The 26,905-nt window shown below is 33.2% G+C and overlaps 1 protein-coding gene across 2 annotated transcripts in view; it reads right to left on the bottom strand.

Annotated features, from left to right (window-relative positions):
- Nucleotides 1–387: 387 nt before the first annotated feature.
- SLC25A36 (solute carrier family 25 member 36) overlaps nucleotides 388–26,905 on the bottom strand; it is a 37,269-nt gene continuing 10,751 nt past the window's right edge. The window contains exons 2-7 of one of the 2 annotated variants that reach the window (XM_039248545.1): nucleotides 24,455–24,619; nucleotides 20,535–20,612; nucleotides 17,193–17,293; nucleotides 9,424–9,490; nucleotides 6,549–6,838; nucleotides 388–4,253 (exon numbers count right to left, since the gene is read on the bottom strand). In XM_039248545.1, coding sequence (XP_039104476.1) covers nucleotides 4,060–4,253; nucleotides 6,549–6,838; nucleotides 9,424–9,490; nucleotides 17,193–17,293; nucleotides 20,535–20,612; nucleotides 24,455–24,619 — 895 coding nt within the window. In that variant the 3' untranslated portion in view covers nucleotides 388–4,059. The remainder of the gene's footprint in view (nucleotides 4,254–6,548; nucleotides 6,839–9,423; nucleotides 9,491–17,192; nucleotides 17,294–20,534; nucleotides 20,613–24,454; nucleotides 24,620–26,905) is intronic. The other variant, XM_039248546.1, reaches the window with a different exon arrangement.

The following is a 26,905-nucleotide window of genomic DNA, read 5'->3' as shown; positions in this document are numbered from 1 at the left end:
AAGGCTGAAACCAAAATTAACAAAAATTCATGTTAAAAAAAAAATCATTACAATTCAAGGAGTTATCAAATAACAGTCTGTCTCCAACTTCTCAGATATTTTGCAAACTGGATATTTTGATACATGAAAAAGTGTGGTACCTAAAGATCAATAAACCTGTGGAACATAAGGCAGAACAGAAATATCTTACTGAACTACAAAGGAAGTAGATTATTTGACCTTTTGTTTCCTCTAGAGATATCACGATGTATAGCAGACAGGGGCCTAACACTTCAGTTGAAAATGGCAATGCACTTTTGTTCTTCACATAATCCTAAGAAAGCGTGATAACATTCTCACCATAATATTAGAATACATTATAGGATAAAAAACCCATATTTTCATAAGGATATTTTAATTTTTTAATTTAACAATTCAAATAAAATGCAGCTAGTTAACATAAATAGAATAAATGCACATAATTTACAGCCATGTACACAAAATGCAAGAATAGCAAACCTTACATAAATGGTCAAAAGATACCAACTCCTCTGAAGTTGATTTAGCTATGACTAATAGATCATAATTTAATTGTTCACATATGAGGGGTACACATTCAAATGTTTTTTAACATAAAAACTGAAACCAGAATTTTGTTTCTAAAAGGGGTATTCTAAAAAGCAGTGTTTAGATTAACAAGAAGTATAGGGCATGATGAGACATGAATGGGCAGAAAGTACATTATATTAAACACCTTCATATAATTAAAATTCCTTCTAATTTAGATCATTCAGAAATACCTTTATTCTTAGGAATGTTAGTCATGATCAGCAGACAGTACTAAAGTCTGGGCGGAAGAGCATGTAAACAACAAAAGATAGGCAGGAACAATGCTAGAAGAGTAAAGGACAGACTGATTTCGAGCACTTAAATCCTTCAAGTTCAAATTGGTATTTTTAGTGATTTCAAATAATCTAAAAAAGCTGACATGTTTATACTCCAGTAAAAGAGTAAACACTCATCATTTTTAACAACCTGGTCCTAATACAATAATGCTACGCCACATTGGGCATTAGGTTTTAGGAGACAAAAGGCTGATTAATCTAACAATATTCTATCCTAGTTTCAAAGTTATATTATTACTTGTGGGCCCCATCTAGGAAGGTTGGTTCCACAAAGTTACATACATAATGAAAATTAAGAAAAAGCTTTGGTGATAGTTTTTTTGTTTTTTTCCTGGATTTAAAAGCATTGTACTGTACCCAGTCACAGGGTTGGTAATTCTCAGATTTGGACTTTGAGATTTAGGAAACGGTCTATGTGCTACAGGTACCAAAGTTGTATCTGGGGCTCTATGAGCGTATCTTTCAGTATCTACTGCTTTAACTTGTTTAAGTTCAATTCAATTTTCTGAGAAGACTGCATAATAAAAGTGCAGACCAGTTTGAAGAGTGCTGCCTATCTCTAAGCTAGAAATAAAAAGTCATCTGATAGAAAATAGATGAAAACAAAACAGTTAAAAAAAATGCAATCCTTTAAGTATGTTTTTTTTTAAACATTTGCATCAACTAAAACAATCTCCAAAGAAATGTTTCAGAGACAAACTTTATACACAACTTTTACATAGTTTTCTTTTTTAAATTATCTCTGTCATACATAAAGTAAACTACAGCAAATTGTGCTTTGGGGAAAAAAATTAAAATAAGCCTCATTGCTCCTTTCCAGTTGTTGCAAAAAGAAACAAAGTCTAAGACTCTAAGATCTTTTCTTCCAGTACATAGAGAACACTCACTTTTTAAAGGCTGAATATAATGCACTAAAGGTCAACACATCAAGTCTCACTTGCTAAATACAAACCGGAATAGAATACATGTTCATCCTTGAAGGACACTTGTATGAATTTGCTACAGCTAAATAATAAGATGTTCCTTAGCTGCTGGTTTTCATGTCATTCTTAATCAGCTGTGATGTACTGAGATCATTACAGTTATGGAGAATCTCTGTCCTACATTCAACACAACTAATGTTTATGCATCTTCACAAGGCAAATGGCACTGTATTAGGCAGTATAAGTGGCACCTGAAAAGGCAAACACTATAGATTGAGACCTTCTCTCCAGATTTAAGTTAGAAACCCTTATTATTGGGTTGGTTGTTTTTTTTTTTTTTTTTGGCATGTTTCTCACAATAAATGTCAAAGCTAAAAGTCACCATAAAGGTATGAATAATCCCAAAGGTAATGAAATGGAAATTGCCTTTGGTCTCCAAAGAGATTGGAATGTTTTTAAATTCCAATCAAAGCACCTCAAAAACATCCAGTTACTGTTGATTATAAGGAGTTAAGAAGGTGAGGAATTTAAGAGGGTACTGTTTCATTGGTGACAGCAGAGTAAGCTTGCAATGACGTGCTACAATTTATGGTTGGGGTACTAGAGCATACATAGAATATGTAAAACATTTATGGTATTAAAGATCTCCAAAACACCGTATCTAAAACCCAGAAAAACATTTTGTTGAACACTGTTTCTGCCTAATACACGACCAATGTTTAAAAAAAAATTCCTAAAGTGGAATTCTCTCTTACTCTTATCCCACCTCCCAAAAAAGGCCACAAAGTGCATTCACGAAGAGTCATTCTTAAGATAAAGCCATTGCACAAAATGTACAGTTCATCTATACTGAAATGAGTACCACGTTGGAGTTTAATTGTAGATGTTTTATACACCAGTATAGCAACATCCATATGCAAAGTCTTTTAACAGAATTACAGCAAACATCTTCATAAAGGCCATACATATAATACATTTAAGTATTAAAAGGTAGAGGTGAACTCAATAGCAAAATGTAAAAGCTATATCCTGTTAGCACACTTAATCTGAATTAACTTGAATCTTTCTATGATTTACCATTCAAGAAATTAGGATAACATACATTTCTTGTCAATAGCAGTTCATTTGTTCATTTACAAAACTGTAAGTCAATTAGGATCACTGCCTGTTCGGTCAGATGGCAGAGGGACCCCTTTCTATGTTTATACTGCCCCAGATATTTATAATGCCACCTTAAAAAAAAAACCTATTATGGCAAAGCTGAAAATTACCATTTTCTCTACAAAATAAATGCAATTTATATTGATCATCTGGAAATAACTCAAAGGTTCAAATTCCTAATGTGAAAGCAAACAGAGAAAAGATTCAGAAGTGGTACTTTTTTTCACTTTAAGAAAGGAACACCAAGGTATGATGGATGATAATTTAAGTTCATAACTAATAAACCACTGAAAAGACAACTGCAGTCATTCACACATCAGAGAGTCAGAAAAGACAGGAGAAAATGCTCAAGTGACTGAAATGGCCAAGAGTCAACATCTTACCGGTTTCTTCTGAACCAAACTATTGCCACTGAATTTGATATGTTAACCAACAATTTAAGTGTCCTTATTACGCTGAACATCAAACTCCTGTTAGTAGTGGAAACCAAATATTTTAAAGCTAAAAATATGCAAGATATTTAGATACTATTTCATTGGCTGTCAAAACTAGTAACGACTAATGCCAAATAATTAACTTTAAAATATTCCAGATCCTCTCAAGGAAATGTGAAAACAATACTAAGGATCTCACTTATTACTGTTATTTTACAATTTTACAGGAATTACACAGAAGCCAGAGGTAAGACATTTATGACTGTCAATACTATCTTTGGATAGTTGTAATATTTATACGATTAGAGATGGCTTTATTAGGAGACTGGAAAAGTGCTCATGGAATAAACACTATATTCTGCCATAAATCAATAAAATCCAACTATGTCCCGGGGACATGGTAGAGAAAATGGCAATTTGGAAAGAAGTAGTGCTTCTAAAGGCTTTTTCTTAGAGGCAGCCTAGGTTTTTTTCACATTACTTAAAAGACCAAGTAATGCGGTTGTAATTACTTTAATTCCTACAACCAAACTTTCCCTTAGGCATAGTTACATGTTCCCAAGCTATTTTCTTCTGTCCACCATGCTGGCTTCGATACTGCATGGTCCACTGTCATCTTTTGGTCTTCCCTCTTCATAGTACAGCAGCCCCAAGTTGCTATCCATTGAGAAGGTAGACCACTAATTCATAGGTGGCCATCATAATGGCTGTGTTCGGAATCTGTCTCACCAGATGAGTTGTTAGACCACGGTAAAGAGACCCATAACCTTCTTCTTGAACAACCAAAGACAGTGTCTGAAAAAAAGATCTGTATTTTGTTCCCTCTTCACGTAGTCTTGTTCTTACGACTTCTGTTTAGGGGGAAAAAAGTCATTTTAAAAAATTAGTGGTATCTTTATACCCTCCTAGTGCTGAGTATATGCCATTTACCAGTCTTTTAAGTGTACATTTAGGATAAGTAAGGAGTGATTTTTAATGTATAACTTACTGAAACTGGTCATATTATAGTAACACCAGACTTTTAAGACAACTGGCTAACATCACTAATAATAAATAGTAATTACAAAACTCCAAAGGTTCCTGAATGGTAAAAGAATAAAACAAAAGTATCAGTTGCATACTAAATATAGATAAAGGGGAGAATTGATGTGGTAAGAAAAAAGTGAAGAAACAGAAAAAGGAATGAAGGTGGTATCAAAGACGAATACACAAGACACAGTGACAAACAGAAAAGATTTTAAGTGGACCCTACAACGAAAAAATAGTGCTACTAATCTATTCACCATGGTCCACAAGTGCCAACATGAAATTTCATGTTCATGAGGCTGGAAATGTTCAAAATACTAGCCAATCAGCTGAAAGGTGCCATCTGGGAAGCAACTAAGCAAAACTCATAAAGTTTTAGAGCTCTAAGAGATCTATGGATCTCTATCTATAGATCTGTCCATGGATAGTTAGTCCATTGTTCTTAGTTTTGAAAGGCGAGGAAACAGGACTGCTGAGAGGTTTTTGTCAGTTGGGGATAGAGGCTGGGATAAGAATTCAGAGCTCTCTACTAAAGACTTTTTCCAACACACTACTCCTGATGGGCCTGAGGGAGATGGCCTAGAGCCATTTTCACTACAAATGTTAGTATCTGAAATCTCTTGTGTCTGCTTCTAAAAATTAATGCCGTTTATATATTCCACTCCAAAATATTGTTTATGAACTACCTCTTCTTGTAATGACATCAGTTTACTTGAAAAGAAGGGGTGCTTACAACTCTAAAATTCTGTCTCTCACCACAGTTCTAGGCATTCCATAGGAGCCAGAGCCTAAGCAATGTTGATACTGTCTTCTTTTGACTTCTCTTAAAGAAAGAAGTTAGGAACTTCCCTCTGGAAACTAAGAGAAGTTCACAGTGCATATTGGTTCGAGGGTTTTACTCATAAATTACATTTTACAAGTAAAATTCTCATTTTACTCAGAGCCCTGATTCAGTTGTCTTCATATAGCTTTAAAACCACAGAGCTTTCGCATCACAAGGATGAATATAAATGCTCATCAGTATAACAAGAGTGAAGCATCTAGCGTAAAATCCCAAAGCAGGGGTGCCAGCTGGTCAGTCAGTGGGGCATACAATTTTTTATCTTGGGGTTGTGAGTTTGAGCCCCATACTGGGTGTAGAGATTACTTTAAAAATAACATCTTAAAAAGGCACCTGGGTGGCTCAGTTGGTTAAACATCCTACTTCAGCTCAGGTCATGATCCCATGGCTCGTGCGCTGAAAGCTCAGAACCTAGAGCCTGCTTCAGATTCTATGTCTCCCTTTCTCTCTGCCCTTCCCTGCTCAAGCTTGGTCTCTCTCTTTCTCTCTCAAAAATAAACAGACAAAAAAAATCCCAAAGCAAAACAAACCCCAAACACAACAAAATCAAAGGCTACATTTAAAACAAAACAATAAAAATTACCCAAAAAACCCTTAGCACGCTGCAGACAAATTCTTAAGTAATTTTGTTTTCTGCTAATGAAATAGGCTAATAAAGTAAAACTTCAGAGAGAAATAAATCATTCATATGTACTTATTTGCCAACATGAAATAATGTAAAATAGGCTGGCCCTTTGAGATTACAGACTCTATTTCAAATTTGAGCTCCTCCACTAAAAAATTATGTGATCTAAATAAGCTGTGTGACTTTGAGCAACTTAATCTTAACATTTCTTATTTCTCATTTGAAAATAAAGACAAATTCTGGTTATGTACTAGCATACTTAGACTTCAATAGAGAAGGTAAGTACTTCGCAGAATTTTTTGTAGATTAGCAATAATGTATATAAAGTATCTAGTATACCACCTATATCCATACTTTTTAATTTAAAGAAACTTGCCCCAAAGTCACCTGGCTGTAATATGATTGGCTCTGGGCTGAAATGTGACTTGCCCAAAGTCCATGCTAAATCACCATGTTACTATAATATATACTGACCTATTAAAACACTTTTAACACAGATTTAATCCCATTATGATGAACTCCCAAGAAACTATATATTGTTTTACTGGAATTCAATATAATTACAAATGTGCTAGTAAGTGGGCTATTGGCTGACATGTGAAAATATTTCTAAATTAATAGACTTTTACTCCCATAAACTCAAACTCCTCTTACCATGTGGATATGCTATAGTTGTGGCACAAGTTTTTGAGGTGGCAGCAGCTAGCATCATTCCCACAAAATCTGATGCTTCTTTTACAGACTCTTCATCATTTTCCATTGTAGAAGCAATCTTATATTCCAGTAGTTTTTGCTTAATACTTTCATAAATAACAAAATGGATAACAGTCTCTGATATGCCAGCATATGAAGCAGACATGCCCCTATAAAATCCTTTAAGTCCATCTGTCTGATACACTTTACGAATACATTCAAAAGCACCCATTCGCTTTTCCCCACGGTTCCTGAAGAGCAAAAATGAAAAATCTTATTAATAAAGTAGTATATAGATTTTTAAATAAAGAAAATATAGTAGAAATCTGCCACTCTAGTACAGAATGATCCTCTCTAATTCATCAAGAAGTGAAACCAAAATTTTAAAACACTCATTTTAGATATCCTATTCATTTGCCCGAAGTCTGTCATAGTAGATATCTGGGGAGCATATAAGTACTTTCTTCTACTAATGCAAAATACACTATATTCAATCTTCAGTTTCAGGTCCTCACTGAAGTTTGTATTGTAGGGATAAGCAACAAAATCCTTTAGTCCAAATACACTGTGACCACAGCTCAAGATAAAAACAGTCACATTACATTAAATCTAGTTCAAATGAGATTTCTTCTGAACTTATTAACATAAAAGAGTGAATGAGACACCAGTGATGACCGTTTATCACAAAGCAAGTACAATTAATCTAGTATGTGAACATCTGAGGGATTCTTTGAAACCCACTCAGTTCTTCCCCCAAAATGTATGAATTAAACACAAATTTCCTATGATTCTTTTAAGGCAACAGCCAGTATCATGGTGCACAGTAAATGAGGACCTTATAGTTTCAAGTAGTTACCGAGGACTGTGTCCAACAAAACTTCCTTAGTGCTACTTAAGGTCACAGCAACTACTCTGACACAAGTATGTAATTTTGAATTTGTAAAAATATTACTTTATACTATGATTCTCCCAATAGAGCCATATTAAATGGGTTTAAATGCTACTCACAGGAAAAGAAATAGAAAATTTACCTATTTATAAATTACATACAACCTGTTTCAGATATAAAATAAAAACACAGTTAGGACACCCACCTGATAACCTACATATAGACTACTCCAGTTTTATGAACTAGTTATTGTTTTGAGCTAATGACTGTTCTCAACTACTAACACTGTATGAATACTTTCTCAGTTGAGTGATCCATGCAACCAACTGTAATCAGTTTCTGCCATCAGAGACTTCCTCACAAGAAGTTAAAATGCTACAAGTCCAAAGGGTAATATGCAAACACACCAGCCCTGTTCTTGATCTCACAGTTATAAATGAGCATCCTCAAACCAGCCTTTCACTATTACCCCAAATTCACTCCATTCCCCACCACCCCCAGGCCCAAGAACTTGTGCTACTTTGTGTTAAAATTAGAAGTGAAAAAAATGATCAAAGGGTTTTAAGCCATACTTTTTTTCAGGACCCCCTTATACTAGAGTATACTCCTGGTAGCTTATAATAGTATAATATAGACTGGCACCTCACATTTCTTTAACCTTTGGATTGTTTTATCTGCCACTACTTTTCAGATCTCTTTGGCTTTAAGAAATAAACTTTGAGTTTTGCTTCACCATTTAGGATTCATTAAAAATTATTCTGGATGAAACAAAAATTAGAGCTATTTCAAGTCTCCAACTAGCTGACAGTCCAACATGATAAAATGTAAAAAACAGATATTTAAGCATGCATAATTATTAATGATTTCTCAAATCAGTTTTATTTAGTCTATGAGATATAACACTACTTCCCCATGCCATAAAATGTAAAAAAAAAAAAAAAAAAAAAAAAGTGGAAATTTGTTATAGTCTACTTTAGAAAGAAAGGCTAAAAAAGTTTCAAAAGTCTTTTTATTAATATTATAATACACCAATAGGATCCTCTCCCTATAAAAGTACTATTTTTCCCATCATCCATACTAAAGGCCAATAGGAACTGAGATGGCAAGATTCAAAACTGCACTGCTTCTGGCCTTTGTTCAGTTCCCAAAACACACCAGAGGCCCTAACCTTAAGACCTATGATGTTTGTACTGACCACTGCCTCTGCTTAAAAATGGGCTCAAAAAAACATTCCCTGCCTATTCCACTTAAAGTAGGCCCCCAATGTTTCTTGGTATATCACTAGAACATAGCAGTATCTGTTCAACACAGATCTCTCAAATGAATGAATTGTGCTACCATACGGCGTGATGTCAGTGGTAACAGATCAAGTCTATGAATATATGAAAGCTAAATGAAGCCATGCCAGGCCTCTCTGTATATAAGGTTACTAAATCATTCATGTAGTGAAAGTACCACTGTTTGGCCTAGATTAATATATATTCTTTTTCTTTTATTTAAAAACACAACACATAGGGGCACCGGGGTGGCTCAGTTAGTTGCGTGTTTGACTCTTGATTTTGGCTGAGGTCATGAGATCAAACTGCGCATCAGGTTCTGAGCTGGGTGTGGAGCTGCTTAAGATTCTCTCCCTCTGCCTCTTTCCTACTCTCATGTGTGCTCTTGGGAAAATAATAAGAAGTAAGGAAATAAGCAAGCAAGCAAATAAATAAATAAAAACACATAACTTTCCTCCCTGGAAAGTCTCATATTGCCAACTATTATATACATCACTTTTGCTTCTGATGGTAGACCCAAGTTTCAAAAACCAAACAAAAAAACAAATTCAGCAGCAAAAGAAGGGAAAAAACATGGTTAGATACATGGCACTGATATTTCACAGGGATAAATTCACAGGAAAAAATTATTTAAAACCAACTTTAATTTTGTTTTGATGAAGTAACATACCTTGCATCAAGCTGTAACCGAGTCTTTATAAGCCAAATGGGGTTGGTCGCTGTGATTGCAGTAAAACCTAAACAAATATGTTTAAAATGAACTCTGGTAAAAATGAAGAACTATTAACTTAAAGGTTTTAAATATTATATAAATCTATATTAAAGAAACTATTAAGTGACATATACTTTACACTTCTATTTTATAAACCCATACAATCATGAACATTTGTAGTTTATTTCCAATCTACATTCTCAAATTCTGACCTTACTTTAAGAGCAAATTCTGATTATATATAAATTCCTCTCCCACTATATTCAGATTATTCTCTAGGGCACCCTCTATACTCAAAGCTAAATATAAAACCTCATGTTTACAGACAAATCTGTAGAAATTTGGTATATCCTAAGGCTTTTTAGCATGCAAACTCTACACAGCTACTTGAGGTCCTTACACAATTCCTATTCTTCAAAGTGGATTCTACCTAAAGGCCAGCATTTACTATATATGATCTTAAGGTGATTATATAACAGGACTGTTGTTTGCCCTTATAAATGCTTTATATAAACATATACTTACTAAAACTGTTAAAATAATGGTATCACAGAAGTAAGGTTTCTGTTAGGGTTAACAGGAAAGATCTATTTTTCATCCACTTAAACATATACAAAAACTCAAAAGTTCAAACAGTTAGGAACTGGAACTTCCCTCTCACTTATAGATATGTAAGAGAGAAACTCAGAGTAGAAGGTAGTTCTAACTTACTTTAAGAGTTAAGTACTATATACTATCAGTGCAGAGCGTGGTCACCTAAGATGGCTCATTCTAGTTAGTAAACTAACATCTCTGGACCAGGGTCTCTAGACTAGTGTGTATCTTTTACTTGCTGTCTTCCTACTGTTACTAAAAAATAGCACATGAAATGTCATCCTGATAACAGGAATTTATGAAGATTGCTTCATCTATATAAAATAGAGTTTTAATATATTTCTTGTGAACACTGAAGACCACTACAGAAACTTCACAGAACTACTCCTATCAAGCTAGATTTATTCAACTGGACTTTAAATTCAGTGAAACTTACAGGCAGAAATGTCTAAGGCCCTAACTGTTTTAATACTTTCTATCAAATACTAGGCAGGTGAAGTACATTGTTTTTAAAAAGGTAAAATATAACCAGCACATTTAATATGAATAAAGTTAATTCAGAAAGAAAAATGCTATGGTGCACGTAAAAATAATTTGGCTTTTAAGTTAACCTATAGTGCACAACCAATCATTATCCTTTCTTGGCTTTTGAAGTTACTATGGATATATCTAAAATGCAAAATAATTTTACTAAATTGTTTACAAAGTAGAATTTAGTGTCATAAGTTCTTTTCCCTTCCATAATGTCAGGTAATTAGCTAACTCAAATTTATTCCCTTAATCCACTGTTTTAACACCATAGAAATAGCCAGATATCTCACAAAGCGATGCTTAAATTGAATCTATTTATAAAACATGATAAGTGGAATAGAAATTTGGTTTGATAACACCTTTCACAATTTTGTAATAGGTCTATAGTCTCCATTTCTCTTTAGTGCTTTTAATACTACATAAATATGTATAAAACTAGTAAGGGAGCAACAATTTTCTATGTGCCAGTATTAAAATAATAAAAATTTAAAGTACTGGACCAGGTGTCAGGAATAATAAAAATAAGAGTTTTTTTTTTTTTAAGAAAGTTTCTTTTCATATATAAATTCTTAGAAAAGGAAAAGAGAATAAAAATATGAAGCTGTTAGATCAGTTTAAATATTTTGGAAAGATTTTTTTTGCATGTTCCAGCTTTAAGGATTCTCATTTTCCTAAGTGAAAAACTCAAACTAAATACATTCAAATTACATTTTAAAGCAAATGTGCACCAGACATCAGTATTCTGGCCATACTTCTAATCTGATAATTCTTTGTTTTTAAACTTAAATATTTACTATTAGCTGAATATCTGTAGAGCAATATTAGGGGTTTATTAGTAAAAGGTCACAAAACTGCATAAGGCAACAAAATATTCTTCAATATTCACAATAGTTTTTATTAATTATCCTGTAGAAATTAAGAAAAAATACTTGCTTTTCACTAACACTGGGAATCCTTATGCCAAACTTAAAAAAAAAAAGGCCTAAGTAAATATCTCATTCAATCTATTATACTTTATTTGTAAAGATGAGCATCAAAGTTTTTTTTTAAATAGAAGTTCTATTTTTAAAGATATAAACTTAGTACCCAAGCTTAATACTCTCCCAACTCACAAAATTCCTCAATTAAAGGCTGAAAAAAGCTCCATATATGTAAACTTTAAAATATTGCAAAAATATTTAAATATTACTAGAAATTAATTTTTAAATATCCATGAATAAAATTTTTAATTATTCTCTGTACACACTAATGAACAATGATAGGACGCAAACAACAGGTATTTCTCACTTAACTAAAATTCATTTCCAGATACAAATTAATCTATAGAACAGGACACATTAAAATTAAGGTAAGTAAGAGACTGCTGTCATTTTATCCCTCATCAGTGCTTACTAGAGCTGTTCTGGCTCAAATCCCCCAATAATAAGCCAGATCTTAATAAAGACACTAGCCTAAATGCTGGCAAACCATTAGACAGAATCTAGGCATAACGTTACTGGTCTTTACCACAGTTACAACTCTAGTCCTGGATTTTGATGCTATTACATTCTCTTAACCACACTTTATTAAACTAACTAGACATTATTAGGCTAATTAAATCTATAAAAACATAGTCTATTAATTCAAGAAATGAAACAAGTGGGAAGAAGCAAAAACTTTTCACCAACTTAGAATTCTACATAGTAGGACAATTTGAAGTTGGCCAACAGCCAAAGCTAAACAGATCTTCCTACTTCTAAGACAAACATACACAAGGATACTGGGAATAGTGTCCCTGAAGTTTAGAAATTTTCTATTACTGTTTATTGTGGCATTTCAATTTTGTGAATTTTTGGTAATATGCTAGTTCATATTAATATTCTGAGTACCTGTTAAACATTAAAACTGACTTAGAGGTATGAAAGATCTATTTGTAGGTTAAAAAGAATTAATATTGCTCCAGTCAGTTAAAGCAAAATGGAAGTGTACTGGCCATACTGTTAGTAGTACAGTTAGAATGTTATTAGAAAAATGTTTAAAACTCTTAAAATGCAACTTTTAAAGTTTTCCTTCATCTAAGACTCCATTTGATAATGGAAACCAGATGAAGAGAAATCCTGCTTATAAGAAACTTGCTGAAAATGTCTATTTCATTAAGTGAGTGATACCTGTAGTATTGCATTTTCTGCACTTTTTATTTTGTCAAGTTCTGTAAGAATTAAGCCCACCTAATCTTCTAAGAAAAATACATTAAAATTACAAAAAAAAAAATCCAATTAAAACTAAAACAACTTAGATCCCACATATTCTTAACCTGTGTTTATTGGAAAGTAATGTAGGTATTAAGATCAATATTTTTGCAAGAAAGTAGAAGGCTAAGTATCAACAGACAAGAGAATAGAAAGCATCGTATTAGACTTTTAAAATATGTTATGCTAAGCAAAGGGAACTACTATTTTTCCTAAAAGTTGTAGGATGGTATTATACCATTTACAACTACATTTATCTTAAATATTGTCATCAAATTCTTTGGAGGTCAAGGCTATTATGGCCAAGCTGAAGACCCCAGGCTTTTATTACACAATGACTGAAAAATTACCCCATTCTTCCTTCTAGAAGGAATAGTATAAAGGGATCAGAATTAAAGTTTTATAAAATACTCAGAACGCACACACAAATTCAGGAAATAAAAGTTCTTCCCGCCTTCTATTAATTCCATAGCTATTATAAATTCCCAGGGTGTGTTTCTTATAACTAGAGGCTGCAAGAGATGCTCAGATCAGTACTCACGAGGTTTAAGTTAGTCCATATTTCTACAGGAAGTGACCTGCGGATGGGGAGCATGAGATGACACGATCTCACTCTTTTCTCGGGAGAAATGTACAGTAAATGCCTAAAATAGACACAGGCTTTTCTGTATCATAACAACAAGCAGTGACCTCATCAGAAACATGTGTACAAAATGAATCCCATTGGAAGGATTTCAGAAATATTTACTGTGAGATCTAACTCTTTTGAAAATTTTAAGTTAAAAAACAAAAAAGAATATCAGAATGGGCCATAAATTTTTTAAAAAAATGCACCGAGTACTGAAAATTCTGCCATCTGCAGCAGTTTCAGAGTCCAAATACTTACCTAAAAGACGAATTTTGTCTTAAAAGAAAAAAATGCTAACCTTGTCAATGGGGAATCTAAAAAAATATTTAGAAGGGATTGTCATATCCCATTTTCTAATCATAGTTATCTACCATGATCAGAAGTGAAATCATGATTTTCTATGCTTTAATAATCAGCTTACTTAGTAAATATATTTTTCTTACTAAGTCTTAAAAAAAAAACCAGAATATTCAAGTAACGCTTTGTAATAATTTATAATTTTTTAAATAAAGTATATGTTGCTACAATAATACCTATAACCTTTGCACTATGGCCAATAATATTGCACATCCATTTTTATGGAATATTTTGGATTATTTTATATTTAAGTTCTTGTGTTCTACAAAACAAAAAAACAGGAAGAATGTTTATATACAAACACACAAAACATCTGTCCAAACATCCATTTGGCTGAATAAACTGCCAAGGACAAATAAAATATTAAAAAATATATTTTATTTAGGAAAGACAAAATTTCTTCTTAATGAGGAAAAAATCTTTAATAATAAACTAGGTCAAATAGAAAGATGTAGCTTGAAAAATAACAGTGAATGCTAAGAGCAAATAAAACCCACAAGGTATGCTGTAAATGTCAACTGATTACATTTCTGGTATTTTAAAAATTAAGTGATAACTACTTAAATATATAATCCAATAAAAATCAGAATTTTCATTTAAATCTGTAATGTTGTATAGAAAAGCATATATATTCCAGATAAAAACTTTTGAAAATTAGGAATTACCATAAAGAAACAATACTCTTATTTGTATGCACACTTGTGTCAGGGGTATACAGAGGGATAAGCAAGTTCATTTAAACAAAAACATACAAATACCCTCAAGCAAACAAATACTCTCAGTCTGACAAAGGGTACACGTTGGGAAGGAAAAAACAAACAGGTAAAACATAAAGACTCAACACTACCTAATTTGATTAAATAGCCTTCCAATTGGAAATAATTTTTTTAATTTATACCTCCAAATTTAAATTTATAAATTCCTATAGTCTTCTCTTGAAACACTAAAACAAATGAGAAGATCCATCTTAAATAAATTGTAATTTTGAGGAAAAAAGGTTTGCTATCTGAACACTTGAGTTCATGTGGATAAAATACAAAATCAACAGGCTATCTGGAATAAAAATTACATATAAGGTCTGCTACTAAATCCTTAATGTGTATCCTGTTTAATGTGGCAAAATCTTGCAGGCAATATCACTACAGTCTATTTTAGTTCACCTTTTGATACTAACATGACAAGGTTAGCATTTTTTTAATAGCCAGTTAAAACACAATTTTTCACATGACTGCCTCTAAGCACTTTGTACCCCCAATTTATATTTAGAAGACTTCTAAAAGTAACTCTGAAGAAAAACCAAAGCAATCTGGTCTAGATTATTTCAAGAATAAAGGGGGCAAAAGGCTCCCTTAATGAGTCTGCATGGGACCATTCAGTTTCACCAACCATGTAGTTATGTATAAAAACTGCAAAGCTAAGTGTTAATGCTCATGAACAGTGCAAGGAAGCTCTGAAAGCACAATTCTCAGAAAAATGTAACTGCAAACAAATGGAAGAAGTATTTTCAAATTACAAAATAAGTATATAGTATAATAATCTCTGAACAACAGGACCATCAATTTACAAAAATTCAAGGAATTCAAGTTGGAGAATTGTATCAATGTATAGATATAAAACTATGAGTTGACATTTGTACACATTTGAGAAAAAAGTACAAAATGACAATTCTACTGAAATTCTTTGCAACATGATACAAAAATAGTAATAAATTCTGATGAGATATCCTAATGAAAAAAGATGTTCCACTGGGAATTAAGGTATTCTGAAACCCTAAATTTACACCACTGAATATATAACAACTATCCTCAAATAAAAATTACCGCTCATCTACTTTCTTGACTTCAAGTCTTCCAAAACAAAAAAAGAAAGATTAACATTTCTTTAACAATTTCCTGAGTTTAAAAAACAAAAACATAAACACTGGTAATCCAGAAATACATTCTTAAAGATCCTAATACAGTGGTCATATAATTTGAAATTAAGCCACTAACTTTTACCTTATACCCACTCAAATTTGTAGAGGTAAAATCATTTCTATTCATATTCAACATCTATTAAAAGTATTATTTAAAAAATTCTAGTTGTAACTAGATGATCTCTATGGTATTAAAAAACTAATTGTCAAAATCCAAGTCTTTGTAGAGCAACCTACATCCAAGGATAAGGTAAGAGAGGTTCATATAAATTGTGTAACTTGCCCAAGATCTTTCCTCCTGGGTAAATAAGAGTAGTTTACTACCTTGACCTCTAAGGTTTTTCCTTCCAGCTTTTAAACTTCAACAAGTCAGTCAACAATTACCAAATAGAAAAAGCCTTGAAAATAATTATAAGGTATATGGTAGATTATTATGGCTATTGACCTTTCAGATATTAGTTATTTCCAACTTACACTTAGTTTGTTAAAGTATGTGGTTCAAATTGATCCAATTTATTTCTAAACAGAAAATGGTTAACAGTTTAAAGCACTCATTATTAAACATGTAATTGACACTCAATTTACTGCTCAACAATTGATGAAAGTAGTCATAATCTGATTAATAAAGTCACAGCATAATTTGGAAACATAAGGTATGGTTAAATATGCAACGAATCTCAGAAAGCTGCAGAGAATGAACCAAACAAAGGTCGTGGCTTTGTCTAACACGCATTGCAACAAATGATTTCAGAACCAGATTGGTCAAATCAATCTCCTAGTTTATCTTTAAGGCAGTGTAGAGGCCCAGAACTAGCTGCTTTTAGAATCATATATATTCAACAATAATGATAGAAGAGTCCCTAGAAAACATATCTATAGCAAGCATATACATATAGCCAATGCCTAAATTTCAAGTGCTATCTAGTGTGATTCATATGGAATGCTAAACATAGTATTCAAAATACATAAATTATGGGAACTCTTAGTTATTAATAATACATCACAAAAACTTCATTTGAGCACAGGACAAAATGAATACTTTACCAAGAACTGCCGGCACATTTCAGACAGAAGCCAAAACATGCAGCAAAAAGGGAAAAGGCACTAACAGAAATTGAGGAGAGAAGAGTAAATTACAGCTCCATAACTTATTTATATGTAATTATGGTTGGATTCTTTAAACTGTTAAAAATGATAACTAAATATTCAGCAGAATACAGAAGACAATGTAAATATTATATCACCTGTATGCTATCACAAACCTAATTTAAAAACGTCAACTGATAACAGATTTTACGTATACCTCCAGATAAAATTTACTATATACTAATAAATATAAGAATTATGTTTGCAGATGCTAATCAATGAAGAGCACATTCACTGTCTTAAATGTACAATGTAAATTCATCATCATTCAGTATTAAGTCTCTAGCCTTCAGAAGATTTTTTGCCTTTTAATATTATATAGTCATACCTGCCATTGCAGCAGAAATCATGTGTACCTGGGTAGAATCCGGATCAAATATACCATTCAACTTTTCCTTGCAGTTTGAATAAGCAGCAAAGTATATTGCTCTAAAATAAAGATTTAAATTTTATCAATAAGCATGTTGCCTAATTCATAAGATTTGAATGACAAGTAAATTAATCTTTATAATTTTAGAGAAATCTAAAAACAAACATAAAGTCTTAGTCACATTCTCATGTAACATCAGGTTAATTTCTATATTTTTTCCACAAAGATCCTGAAGTACTTCTTATAATGACTTATTAAGAAAAAGACAAACTTCTGGGGCACCTGGGTGATTCAGCTGGTTAAGTGTCCAACTCTTGGTTTCGGCTCAGGTCATGATCTCACAGTCTGTGGGTTCGAGCCCCGCATCAGGCTCCGCACCAGTGGTGCAGAGCCTGCTTGGGATACTCTTTGTCCCTCCCCAATTTGCATGTTCTCTCTCAAAATGAATAAAAATAAACTTTAAACAAAGAAAGAAAAAGACAAACTTCGATGTCAAGTTCATCAAATGCAAAGCATCCTCTAACAAAAAGACACCCACCACCCCTGCCCCAATACTTTCATAGCCAACTGAAATAAAAAGTATTTTTAGAAGATTTTGATGCGGGGAACATATAAGGCTGGAAGGCTTTATGTAATGGTAAAGCTTAACTAAACACACTTGAGTGAAGTAAATACGGCTTGAGCACTTAAAAACACTGTTAAATGTGTAATTAATATAATTAGTTTATATTACTATAAACTATTAAGATATAACATATTTTATATATATGATATTTTTTAAGTGAGGGGAGGGTTAAAGAACTGACTCAATTAATAAAAATATATTAAACAAATTTGAGACACGGTGGTATATTCTACTCTACATTATACAGAGTAGTACACAGTCTCCTTAAACAGACAAAATAATTCCAAAAGAAATCACCTCCATCATATGATATCTTCTAATGTTTGTAAACATTTCATTAATCTGTGAACACGTCCCATTAATTTATTGAATATGACTTTAAGCATCCCAACTACTTCCTCATTTTTTTGGTTTCTAGGCTCTGAATTACCTGCTTGCTGCATCAAATATCCTGTTATTTCCCAATAATCCTAATTATCTGTCCACATAATAGGCAAACAAATACAAATAGCCAGAGTCTCACTGTTGTGCCTTTTTTAGTGTGCTGAAGAAAAATGGAAGTTAATATAATTTAAAATGAAACATTCTGAGGTGCCTGGGTGGCTCTGTCGTTTAAGAGTCTGACTCCTGATTTCCGCTCAGGTCATGATCCCAGGGTCATGGGATCGAGCTTGTCTAAGATTCCCTCTCTCCTCCACTCATGCTCTCTCTCAAAAACAAAACAAAAACATTCTACTTTATGAGCAAGAAAAAAAAATATATTTAAAGATGATGAAGTATGAAGAGGTATAAACAATGCATTCCTAGCAATGAATAAGAAAAAAGACCTCTTAATGAGAAGAGAGGCAAAGAATATATACAGGTAATTCATGGAAGAGATACACGTATGGCAAATAGTTACAGGAATGATGGTGTAACTGAACCAAAAATTAAACAAATGTATATTAAAACAGTGAAAATCATGTTTATTCTCTTTGGCAAGTATTAAAAAACATGAATGGGGTGCCTGGGTGGTTCAGTCGGTTAACCGTCTGACTTCGGACTGGGTCATGATCTCATGGTTTGTGAGTTCAAGCCCTGTGTCGGGCTCTATGCTGACAGCTCAGAGCCTGGAACCTGCTTCAGATTCTGTCTTCCTCTCTCTCTGTCCCTTCCCCATTCATGCTCTGTTTCTTTCTGTCTCAGTAATAAATAAACATAAAAAAATTAAAAACAAAAAACAACTCCAAACATGAATAGTAGCCAACATGAGTAATACGTGGATAAAAAGCAACTAATTCACTACTTGAGAATAAAAATATGGGATGCCTTTTTAGAAGGCAATTGAACAATATTCATTGATTTCAAATATGCATGTGTTCTTTTTTACAGAAATTTTACTTTTAAGTAACTATCATGAAGAAATACACTTGCTTAAGTACTCAAAGATAAAAGTGTAGCTATGTTGACAAAACCACTGTTTTCAACAGAAAAAATGTGGAAATCAGATAAATCTAAAGGTTTATCAGTAAGGGAATGCTTATTAATGACAGAGTAGCCATACTATGCAATGAAAAAAAAAACCCTACATATTTTCAATGGGAAAACCTTCAACACAAATTTGGTGAACTATATTAAATATGATTAAATTAATATAGAAGAACACAGACAAAGGGAAGAAATAATAAGATAAAAACAGAGATAGAGGCAAACTATAAGAGACTCTTAAATACAGAGGACAAACAGGGTAGCTAGAGGGGAGGTGTGTGGACGGGATGAGCTAGACGGGAGAAGGGCATTTGTTGGGGTGAGCACTGAGTGTTATATGTAAGTGATGAATCACTCACTGGGTTCTACTCCTGAAATCAATACTACACTGTATGTTAACCAACTTGAATCTAAATAAGTAAATTTATAAAATAAAAAAAATTAATGTAAATAATGTTAGGTATATATATTATACATTTTACATACACAGTAAGTCAGAAAAATTAATGGAAGACTATATACTAAACTGTTTTAATGTTATCTGTAAAGATAAGTGTAAACATCTCCAGGAAGGCATATAGTATGACAGGTGATGTGTTTAAGATGGAATGTCAAGCAAGCTTTATGCCATACATTTTTAAAAATTTCTACAGTAAGGAAAAAATTTTTAAGATAGCTTTTTAAGAGAGTAAAGAGCTCATAAAAAGCTGAAACCCAATAAATAATAAGACATAGACTTAGTACATGGGATACAGACCTAGATTTTCTCCATTTTCATTCTGAATGTGAACTCTATAGGACTGGATCATGGAAGAAGAAAGTCTAAGATGAAAGGATCTCAGAGAAAAATGACTAATGTATTAAGGTCTTTTTGGCTTCTTTAATAGGCAATGAAACCATTCTATTTAGCTTGTCCTAGAATCCAAAAAATAGGGTTAGTTCTACAGTTCTAGGTATTCCTCTTTCTCACTGCTGGTTCCTTTAGTTTGGTCTCTGCCTTTTGAAACTTGGTACAAAACTGCTTTACAATGACCTCCACATGGTGCAAACTGCCCATCCTTTTAGATGGTTACAGAGGTCTGTTCTTTATACCCTAGTGCTTTATCCTTACCTACCACCTTAACTTCTCTTCAGCATCTTCTGTCATTAAGCTTGAAACAAGAAAAGACTGCCACGATTTTGCTTAACTTAAAAAAAATTATTTTTACCTGGAAGGGGCCACCCCCACTAAATTGGGGCCTAATCCTCTGAACAAGGAACGAGGCCCTTCTTTTTCCAATATCACCCTGAAAGAGAAAAATATTATTTAGAAAGGAAATGTCTTTCAAAGTCTAGTACTTTATCTGTATAGCAAACTTAGAGTTTTAAACCTGTATGTTTCTACTATAATGTGCTTTTCTCGTTTTTCTTACTTGTGAACATCTTTTTTTCTTGACACAACATAGACTGATAAATGATAATAAAAAAAAGAACTCCAATCTGATTCTTTCCTAAAACGTTTAAGGACTACAGTATAATTTCTACATTTATTTTCATATGTTCATGCTACTCTTATCTTCAATATCCTCCATTTTATAATCTTTGCCATCAAATTCAATTCCCAATTAGTTCATCCATGAGCTACCTGAGGAAACTAAGGGGTAGTATTTGGGGTCCTTTCTTGGTATAATTCTCAGTACTGCAGAATTATCTCATTCAACCATTCCTGTGAAATACTGTCAAAATCTGTCACCCTAACCTCCTTTAGGCTACTAAAATGGTTAGTCTGTTACCATTTCTCTATTCAGTTAACATTTACTATATTGAATATTTACTATATAAAAACTGAGCAGACTAAGGAGATAAAAAAGAAGGTAAGACACCTGCCACTGAGAAATTTGATAACTAGTTGTGGAAAAAGGAATTATATTGAAACAAATGATTCAATAGACTCTATTAATAAGCAAGTACTATAAAAGATAGATAAACATGCCCAGCAGGGAAAGCATGAAGAAGGCTTTCTGAGGGTGAGTTACTAAGTTTCGAAGGCGAGAAGAAACAGACTGAAAGAGACTAGCTGTTTTTAACTTAGAGTTAATAGGCTAGGGCAGTGGTTCTCAACCACCTATACACTTGAGAATAATTTCTTAAAAGTCAGTTGAGCATAATGGTTCAATAAGGGCCTGAGTTATGGGGCCAGACTTCTTAACATGAAGCCCAATTTTGGTAAATGACTAGTTATAAGAACATACAGTAATGACTTTTATCTTTATTTACAGCAGTAATAAGCAGAGAAAAACACTACTCTTTTTTTGGGTTACTGTGAGGAATAAGTAAATAAATACATAAAGAGCTTAAAAGAGCACCTGGCTTCCAGTAAGTACTTGACAAATCTTAATATTGATTACTGGCAGAGTATTTTTTTAAAACGCAATTTCAGCATGGGTGTTATATGTAAGTGATGAATCACTAAACTCTATTCCTGAAATCATTATTACATTATATGTCAATTAACCTGGATTTAAATTAAAAAAAAAAAAAAAAAACTCTTCCCCCGTCCCCCGACCCCAAACACACAAATTTCTCTGATCTCACTCTCTAAGTATTCTGAATCAATAGGTATTGGATAATGCTCAGCAATTTGCATTTTTACCATGCTTCCAGATGACTGAAACAAGTGATATGGAACCACTTTTGATAAAACTAGACAGAAGCAGAGTTAAAAATAACAAATTACAGAACACGTTTTGAAGATTCAGTACTAGTTAGTCGTCTTTTCTGTATCATAAATCCCTTTGAGAAATTGAGGGAGTTAGTGTTTTTTTAAAGAATACACATTTGCCAACACTCAGAATTTTGCATATAATTTCATGTAACTTAGAGAGCTCCTGAAGTTCATCCATGAGCTACCTAAGGAAACTAAGGGAGCTCAGCAGGGGTTCCCTAAAGTTGCTGGTTAAGAAACCATGAAACACGTCACTCACTAGGATGGTTTTAATAAAAAAGACAGACATAGTAAAACAAAGGTTGGTAAGGTTGTGCAGAAATTGAAAATCTCATTCACTGGTGGTGGGAATGTAAAATGATACAGCCACTCTGAATAACAGTGTGACAGTTCCTCAAAATGTGAAACATAAAGTCATCATATGACTCAGCAATTCCACTCCTAGTATATCCCCGCAAAATGAAAATGCATATCTCTATAATAGCTCTATTCATAATACTCCTAATGTCTATCAACTAATGAGGAGATAAAGAAAATGTGGCATATACCCATAAAATGGAACACTTGGCAATAAAGATACTTGTTATAACATTGATGAACCTTGAAAATATTATGCCAAATGAAAAACCAGTCATAAAAGAATTGTATATAATCCCATTTACATAAAATGTCCAGAAAAAGCAAATCTATAGTGACAGAAAGTAGACAGGAGGTGCTTAGGAATGGAGGATGGGGGAGAGAAACGGGGAAAAATGAGAAGTGACTGCTAACAGATAAGGCTTTCTTTTGCTGCTGCTGCTGAAAATGTTTCAAAATTTAGAAAGTGATAATAGTTGCACAATTATGTCAATATATTAAAAACAACAAATCGTATACTTTACATTGGTGAATTTTATGGTATGTGAATTCTACCTCAAATAAAGATGTTAAGAAAAATTTAAAAAACATGCCATGAATCAGACTGACTGGGACAGAGCCCGGATAGGAAAACAATTGGAATGAGAGTAAAGAGACGTTAAGGCAAAGAATGCAGACTTGGAAGTCACCTTAATACTGAAGATAGGTGAAACATGTTAAATTAGCTCTTATAAGAGGACCTGAGGGGCGCCTGGGTGGCTTAGTCGGTTAAGCGTCCGACTTTCGCTTAGGTCATGATCTCCCGGTTCGTGGGTTCGAGCCCCGCGTCGGGCTCTGTGCTGACTGCCAGCTCAGAGCCTGGAGCCTGTTTCAGTCTGTGACTCCCTGTCTCTCTGACCCTCCCCTGATCATGCTGTCTCTCTCTCTCTCTCTCCTAGAAATAAATAAAAAATATTAAAATAAAAAAATAAGAGGACCTGAAAAACTGAGAAATTAAAACTAAGCAGAGAGGGTCCTCCTACTGCTGAGGAAAATCAGAGAAAGCAAATCATTGAAAAATAGAATAAAAAATATAGTATTGTCACAAAGGTCAAAGGAAGAAGTTTAATAAGAGATAATTAATGGTAATAAAGGGAAAATAATGATATTTAAATAACCTATTAATAGATAAAATATTGTATTTTTAATCAAAATATTATTACTAATCAGGATTGATTATACTCTTATTCATCAGATATTTATAGCATTCATTAATTGGTAACAATTTTACTCTACCTCTACACTTAGTTTAAAAAAATAAAAGACTGATGAAATCTTTTGGTAACTATGGTAAACACACAGTATGAGTTTATTTACTACCACAAAATAAACACTATTGAACTAAGTTCAAACAGATCATGTCCCGAGTGACCTGATATGGCAAATACAAGTTACATACCTAAGTTTGAACATGTAAAACCTAATTTCAGTAGTTTTGAAATTTGAAATCCAATTTGCAACATAATGAAGTATGGTAAAATATAAAAACAAATCTTTTTCAAACCACCAAGAGATGTCAAGCAAACACTGAAATGTCTTTTAAAATCAGTAGATCTCTGCTTTAAATCCCAGTTATCTTTCAGTTATATTAAAACCACAAACTGCCACTAATTGGATGTACTTACTTGTGCCAGTACATCAGTACTTGAAAATTAAAAGCACACACAAAAAGAGTTAGCATTTAACAATATCACATTTCAAAGATAAATAAATAATCTAAACAGAATACCTTTATTATACTGTTAGAAAATAAATCCATTGGATAAACGCAGAAAAATATTCCAAATACACATGATTTGGAAATAATCTTACATTTTATATTATCCAACTACTACTCTTCTCCATTAGGGATAATCATTTCTGATGAATATAATGGAGTAAAAACTATTATTAAGTTTGTAAAAAACCTTTTTAAACATGGCAGAATATAAATGAACAAAACACACAGGCATCACTAAGGTAAACAGACTAAAAAAACAAAACAAAACAAAACAAAACAAAACAAATTCACGAATACTGTGCTCTCACTTTAGGCAATGGAGAGGTCCAGGAGACACTACTCGGTTGACACTGGCTCCAGCCATGGTGTTTAACTGAACTTCAGAGATATAAAGTGTCACAGAAGATGACTGCAGCCGTGTTTTTACAACTTCCAGTGGACATGTCAGAATAGCTCCTACTGTACCACCACATCTAGGAAAAAATGAACAAGTCTACTTAGTATACACATTTAGACTATAAAATAAGTGAGCAACTAGGGGCTTCACCAAGGCACAAAAATGTAAGATTTTTTTTATTTTAGAAGACTAAACAATTTTAATGTTTATTTGTCTGCATACAAACACCCTTAGTAGCTAAAAAGAACAGAGCCAGGTGTGTCTGAGGCTCAGGGAGTTAAGTGTTCAACTTCTGATTTTGGCTCAGGTCAATGATCTTATGGTTTATAAGTTCAAGCCTCTCATGGATTGAGTCCCCACATGGGACTCTGCAATGACAGAATGTAGCCTGCTTGCAATTTTCTTTCTCCCTCTCTTTGCCCTTCTCTTACTCACAAGCATGTGCATGCTCTCTCTCAAAAATAAACTTAAAAAAAAAAAAAAAAAAAAGAAAAAGAAAAAGAACTGAGCTTAGGTTTTACCTAGCAAGAATAACTAAAGAAGACTCCCAATGGTGGGTATTTTTACTAAAATTTACTATCAGTCACATAGTTTGAAATACTGTTCTAAGTGTTTCTTTGGTGCTCCTTGCCCAGATATTACCTGTGGCTTTCTTGAAGCCTAGACCACTGTTTGAGCTATATCCTCTCTCTCAAATTCCTATCCTATCTTTCAAAACTCAAGAAATGGTCTTCAGAGCAATAAAAATTAACCACTCATGGTTAATCATACATTTCCTATTTTAAGTATTCAAATACTCAGAAGTGTTTTACCTACAAAAAAATGACATAGGCAGGCTTAGCTAGAAGAATCCCATTTAAATAAAAAAACTGGATAACCAATAAAATAATGCTCTTAACAAATGACATCATTTAAACTTTTTAAAGCAACTTAAGAGATAGGCTGAATAATTATTCGTTTTAAATGGAAGAGGACATAATTAAAGCATTAATAGAACTGCTTTCTAACCACAGGAAAATCACTGAGGAGTGCTCTTCCCAGTCAAAGGGAAAAGCAGGCCAAATCAGAGGTAACCTGGGCCTCCAAGATGGCCATTAAAGGAAGAAAAAGAAAAGAAGCCCACCAGAGAAATACACTAAACAATTCTACCGCTGGAATTAAAAAAAAAAAAAAATTTATACATATATATGTATATAGATAGATAGATATAACACACATAAAAAACATAATTAAAAAAAAGGAGGCATGGCCACAATATCACTCCAAACAAAATTTAGGACAAATTCTCAAATAAGGTATTTTATATTGATGTAACAGTACATGCCATCAAGAAAATAAAACCAGGGGCACCTGGGTGGCTCAGTTGGTTAATCATCCGACTTCGGCTCAGGTCATGATCTCATGGTTCATGGGTTCAAGCCCCATGTCAGGCTCTGTGCTGACAGTTAGCTCGGAGCCTGGAGCCTACTTCCAGTTCTGTATCTCTCTCTCTGACCCTCCCCTGCTCACGCTCTCTCTCTCTCTCCCTCTCTCGCTCTCTCAGAAATAAATAAAACATTTAAAAATTAAAAAAAAAAATTTATGAGATAAAGTGAAAAGTACAACTTAAAAAGAGAACATCCATATGTAAAATAAAACTTGACTCTTACCTCGTACTATATTTAAAATATTAACTCGGAATGAATCATAGACCTAGATGTAAAGCTTCTGTAAAGCTTCTAGAAGAAAACATTTGGAGAAAAATCTTTTTCACTTTGGGCTAGGTATATTTCTTAGATAACAACCAAAAAAAGCATGAATCATAAAAGAAAAAAATTGATAAACTGGACTTGACCAAAATTAAAAACTTCCACACTTTGAAAGAAATTGTTAAGAAAATGAACAGCCAAGGGATGCCTGGTTGGCTCCGTCAGTTAAACATCTGACTCTTGATTTTGACTCAAGTCATGTCTCACGGTTTGTGAGTTCATGGGTTTGAGTTTGAGCCCTGAGTTGGGCTCTGTGCTGGCAGGGCAGATGGTTACCTGACTGAGCTATCCAGGCTTCCCACAGCACCTGTACTCTTAATAGCCCCAAACTGGAAACAACCAAAATGTCTATCAACTCATGAAGGATAAACAAGTTATGGTATATCAGTATAATGAATTATTACTATCCTGCAATAAAAAGCACCGACCTGGATCAACCTCAAAAGCATTATGCTAACTTTAAAAAGTCAGGGACAAAAAGGCTTTTATTTTATGACATTTCTTTTTTATAACTTTTTGAAAAAGGCAAAACTAGAAGAACAGAAATAGATTAGTGATTACCAAGAGGTAGTAGAGTGGGGAGGAACTGACTGCAAAGGGCACAGAAGAACTCT

Source organism: Hyaena hyaena, unplaced genomic scaffold, assembly GCF_003009895.1.
Source record: "Hyaena hyaena isolate Hyena2069 unplaced genomic scaffold, ASM300989v1 scaffold_311, whole genome shotgun sequence".
In the NCBI taxonomy this organism is placed as follows: domain Eukaryota; kingdom Metazoa; phylum Chordata; class Mammalia; order Carnivora; family Hyaenidae; genus Hyaena; species Hyaena hyaena.
Note: the sequence above shows the minus strand (reverse complement) of the source record. Positions and strands in the feature narration are given on the sequence as shown.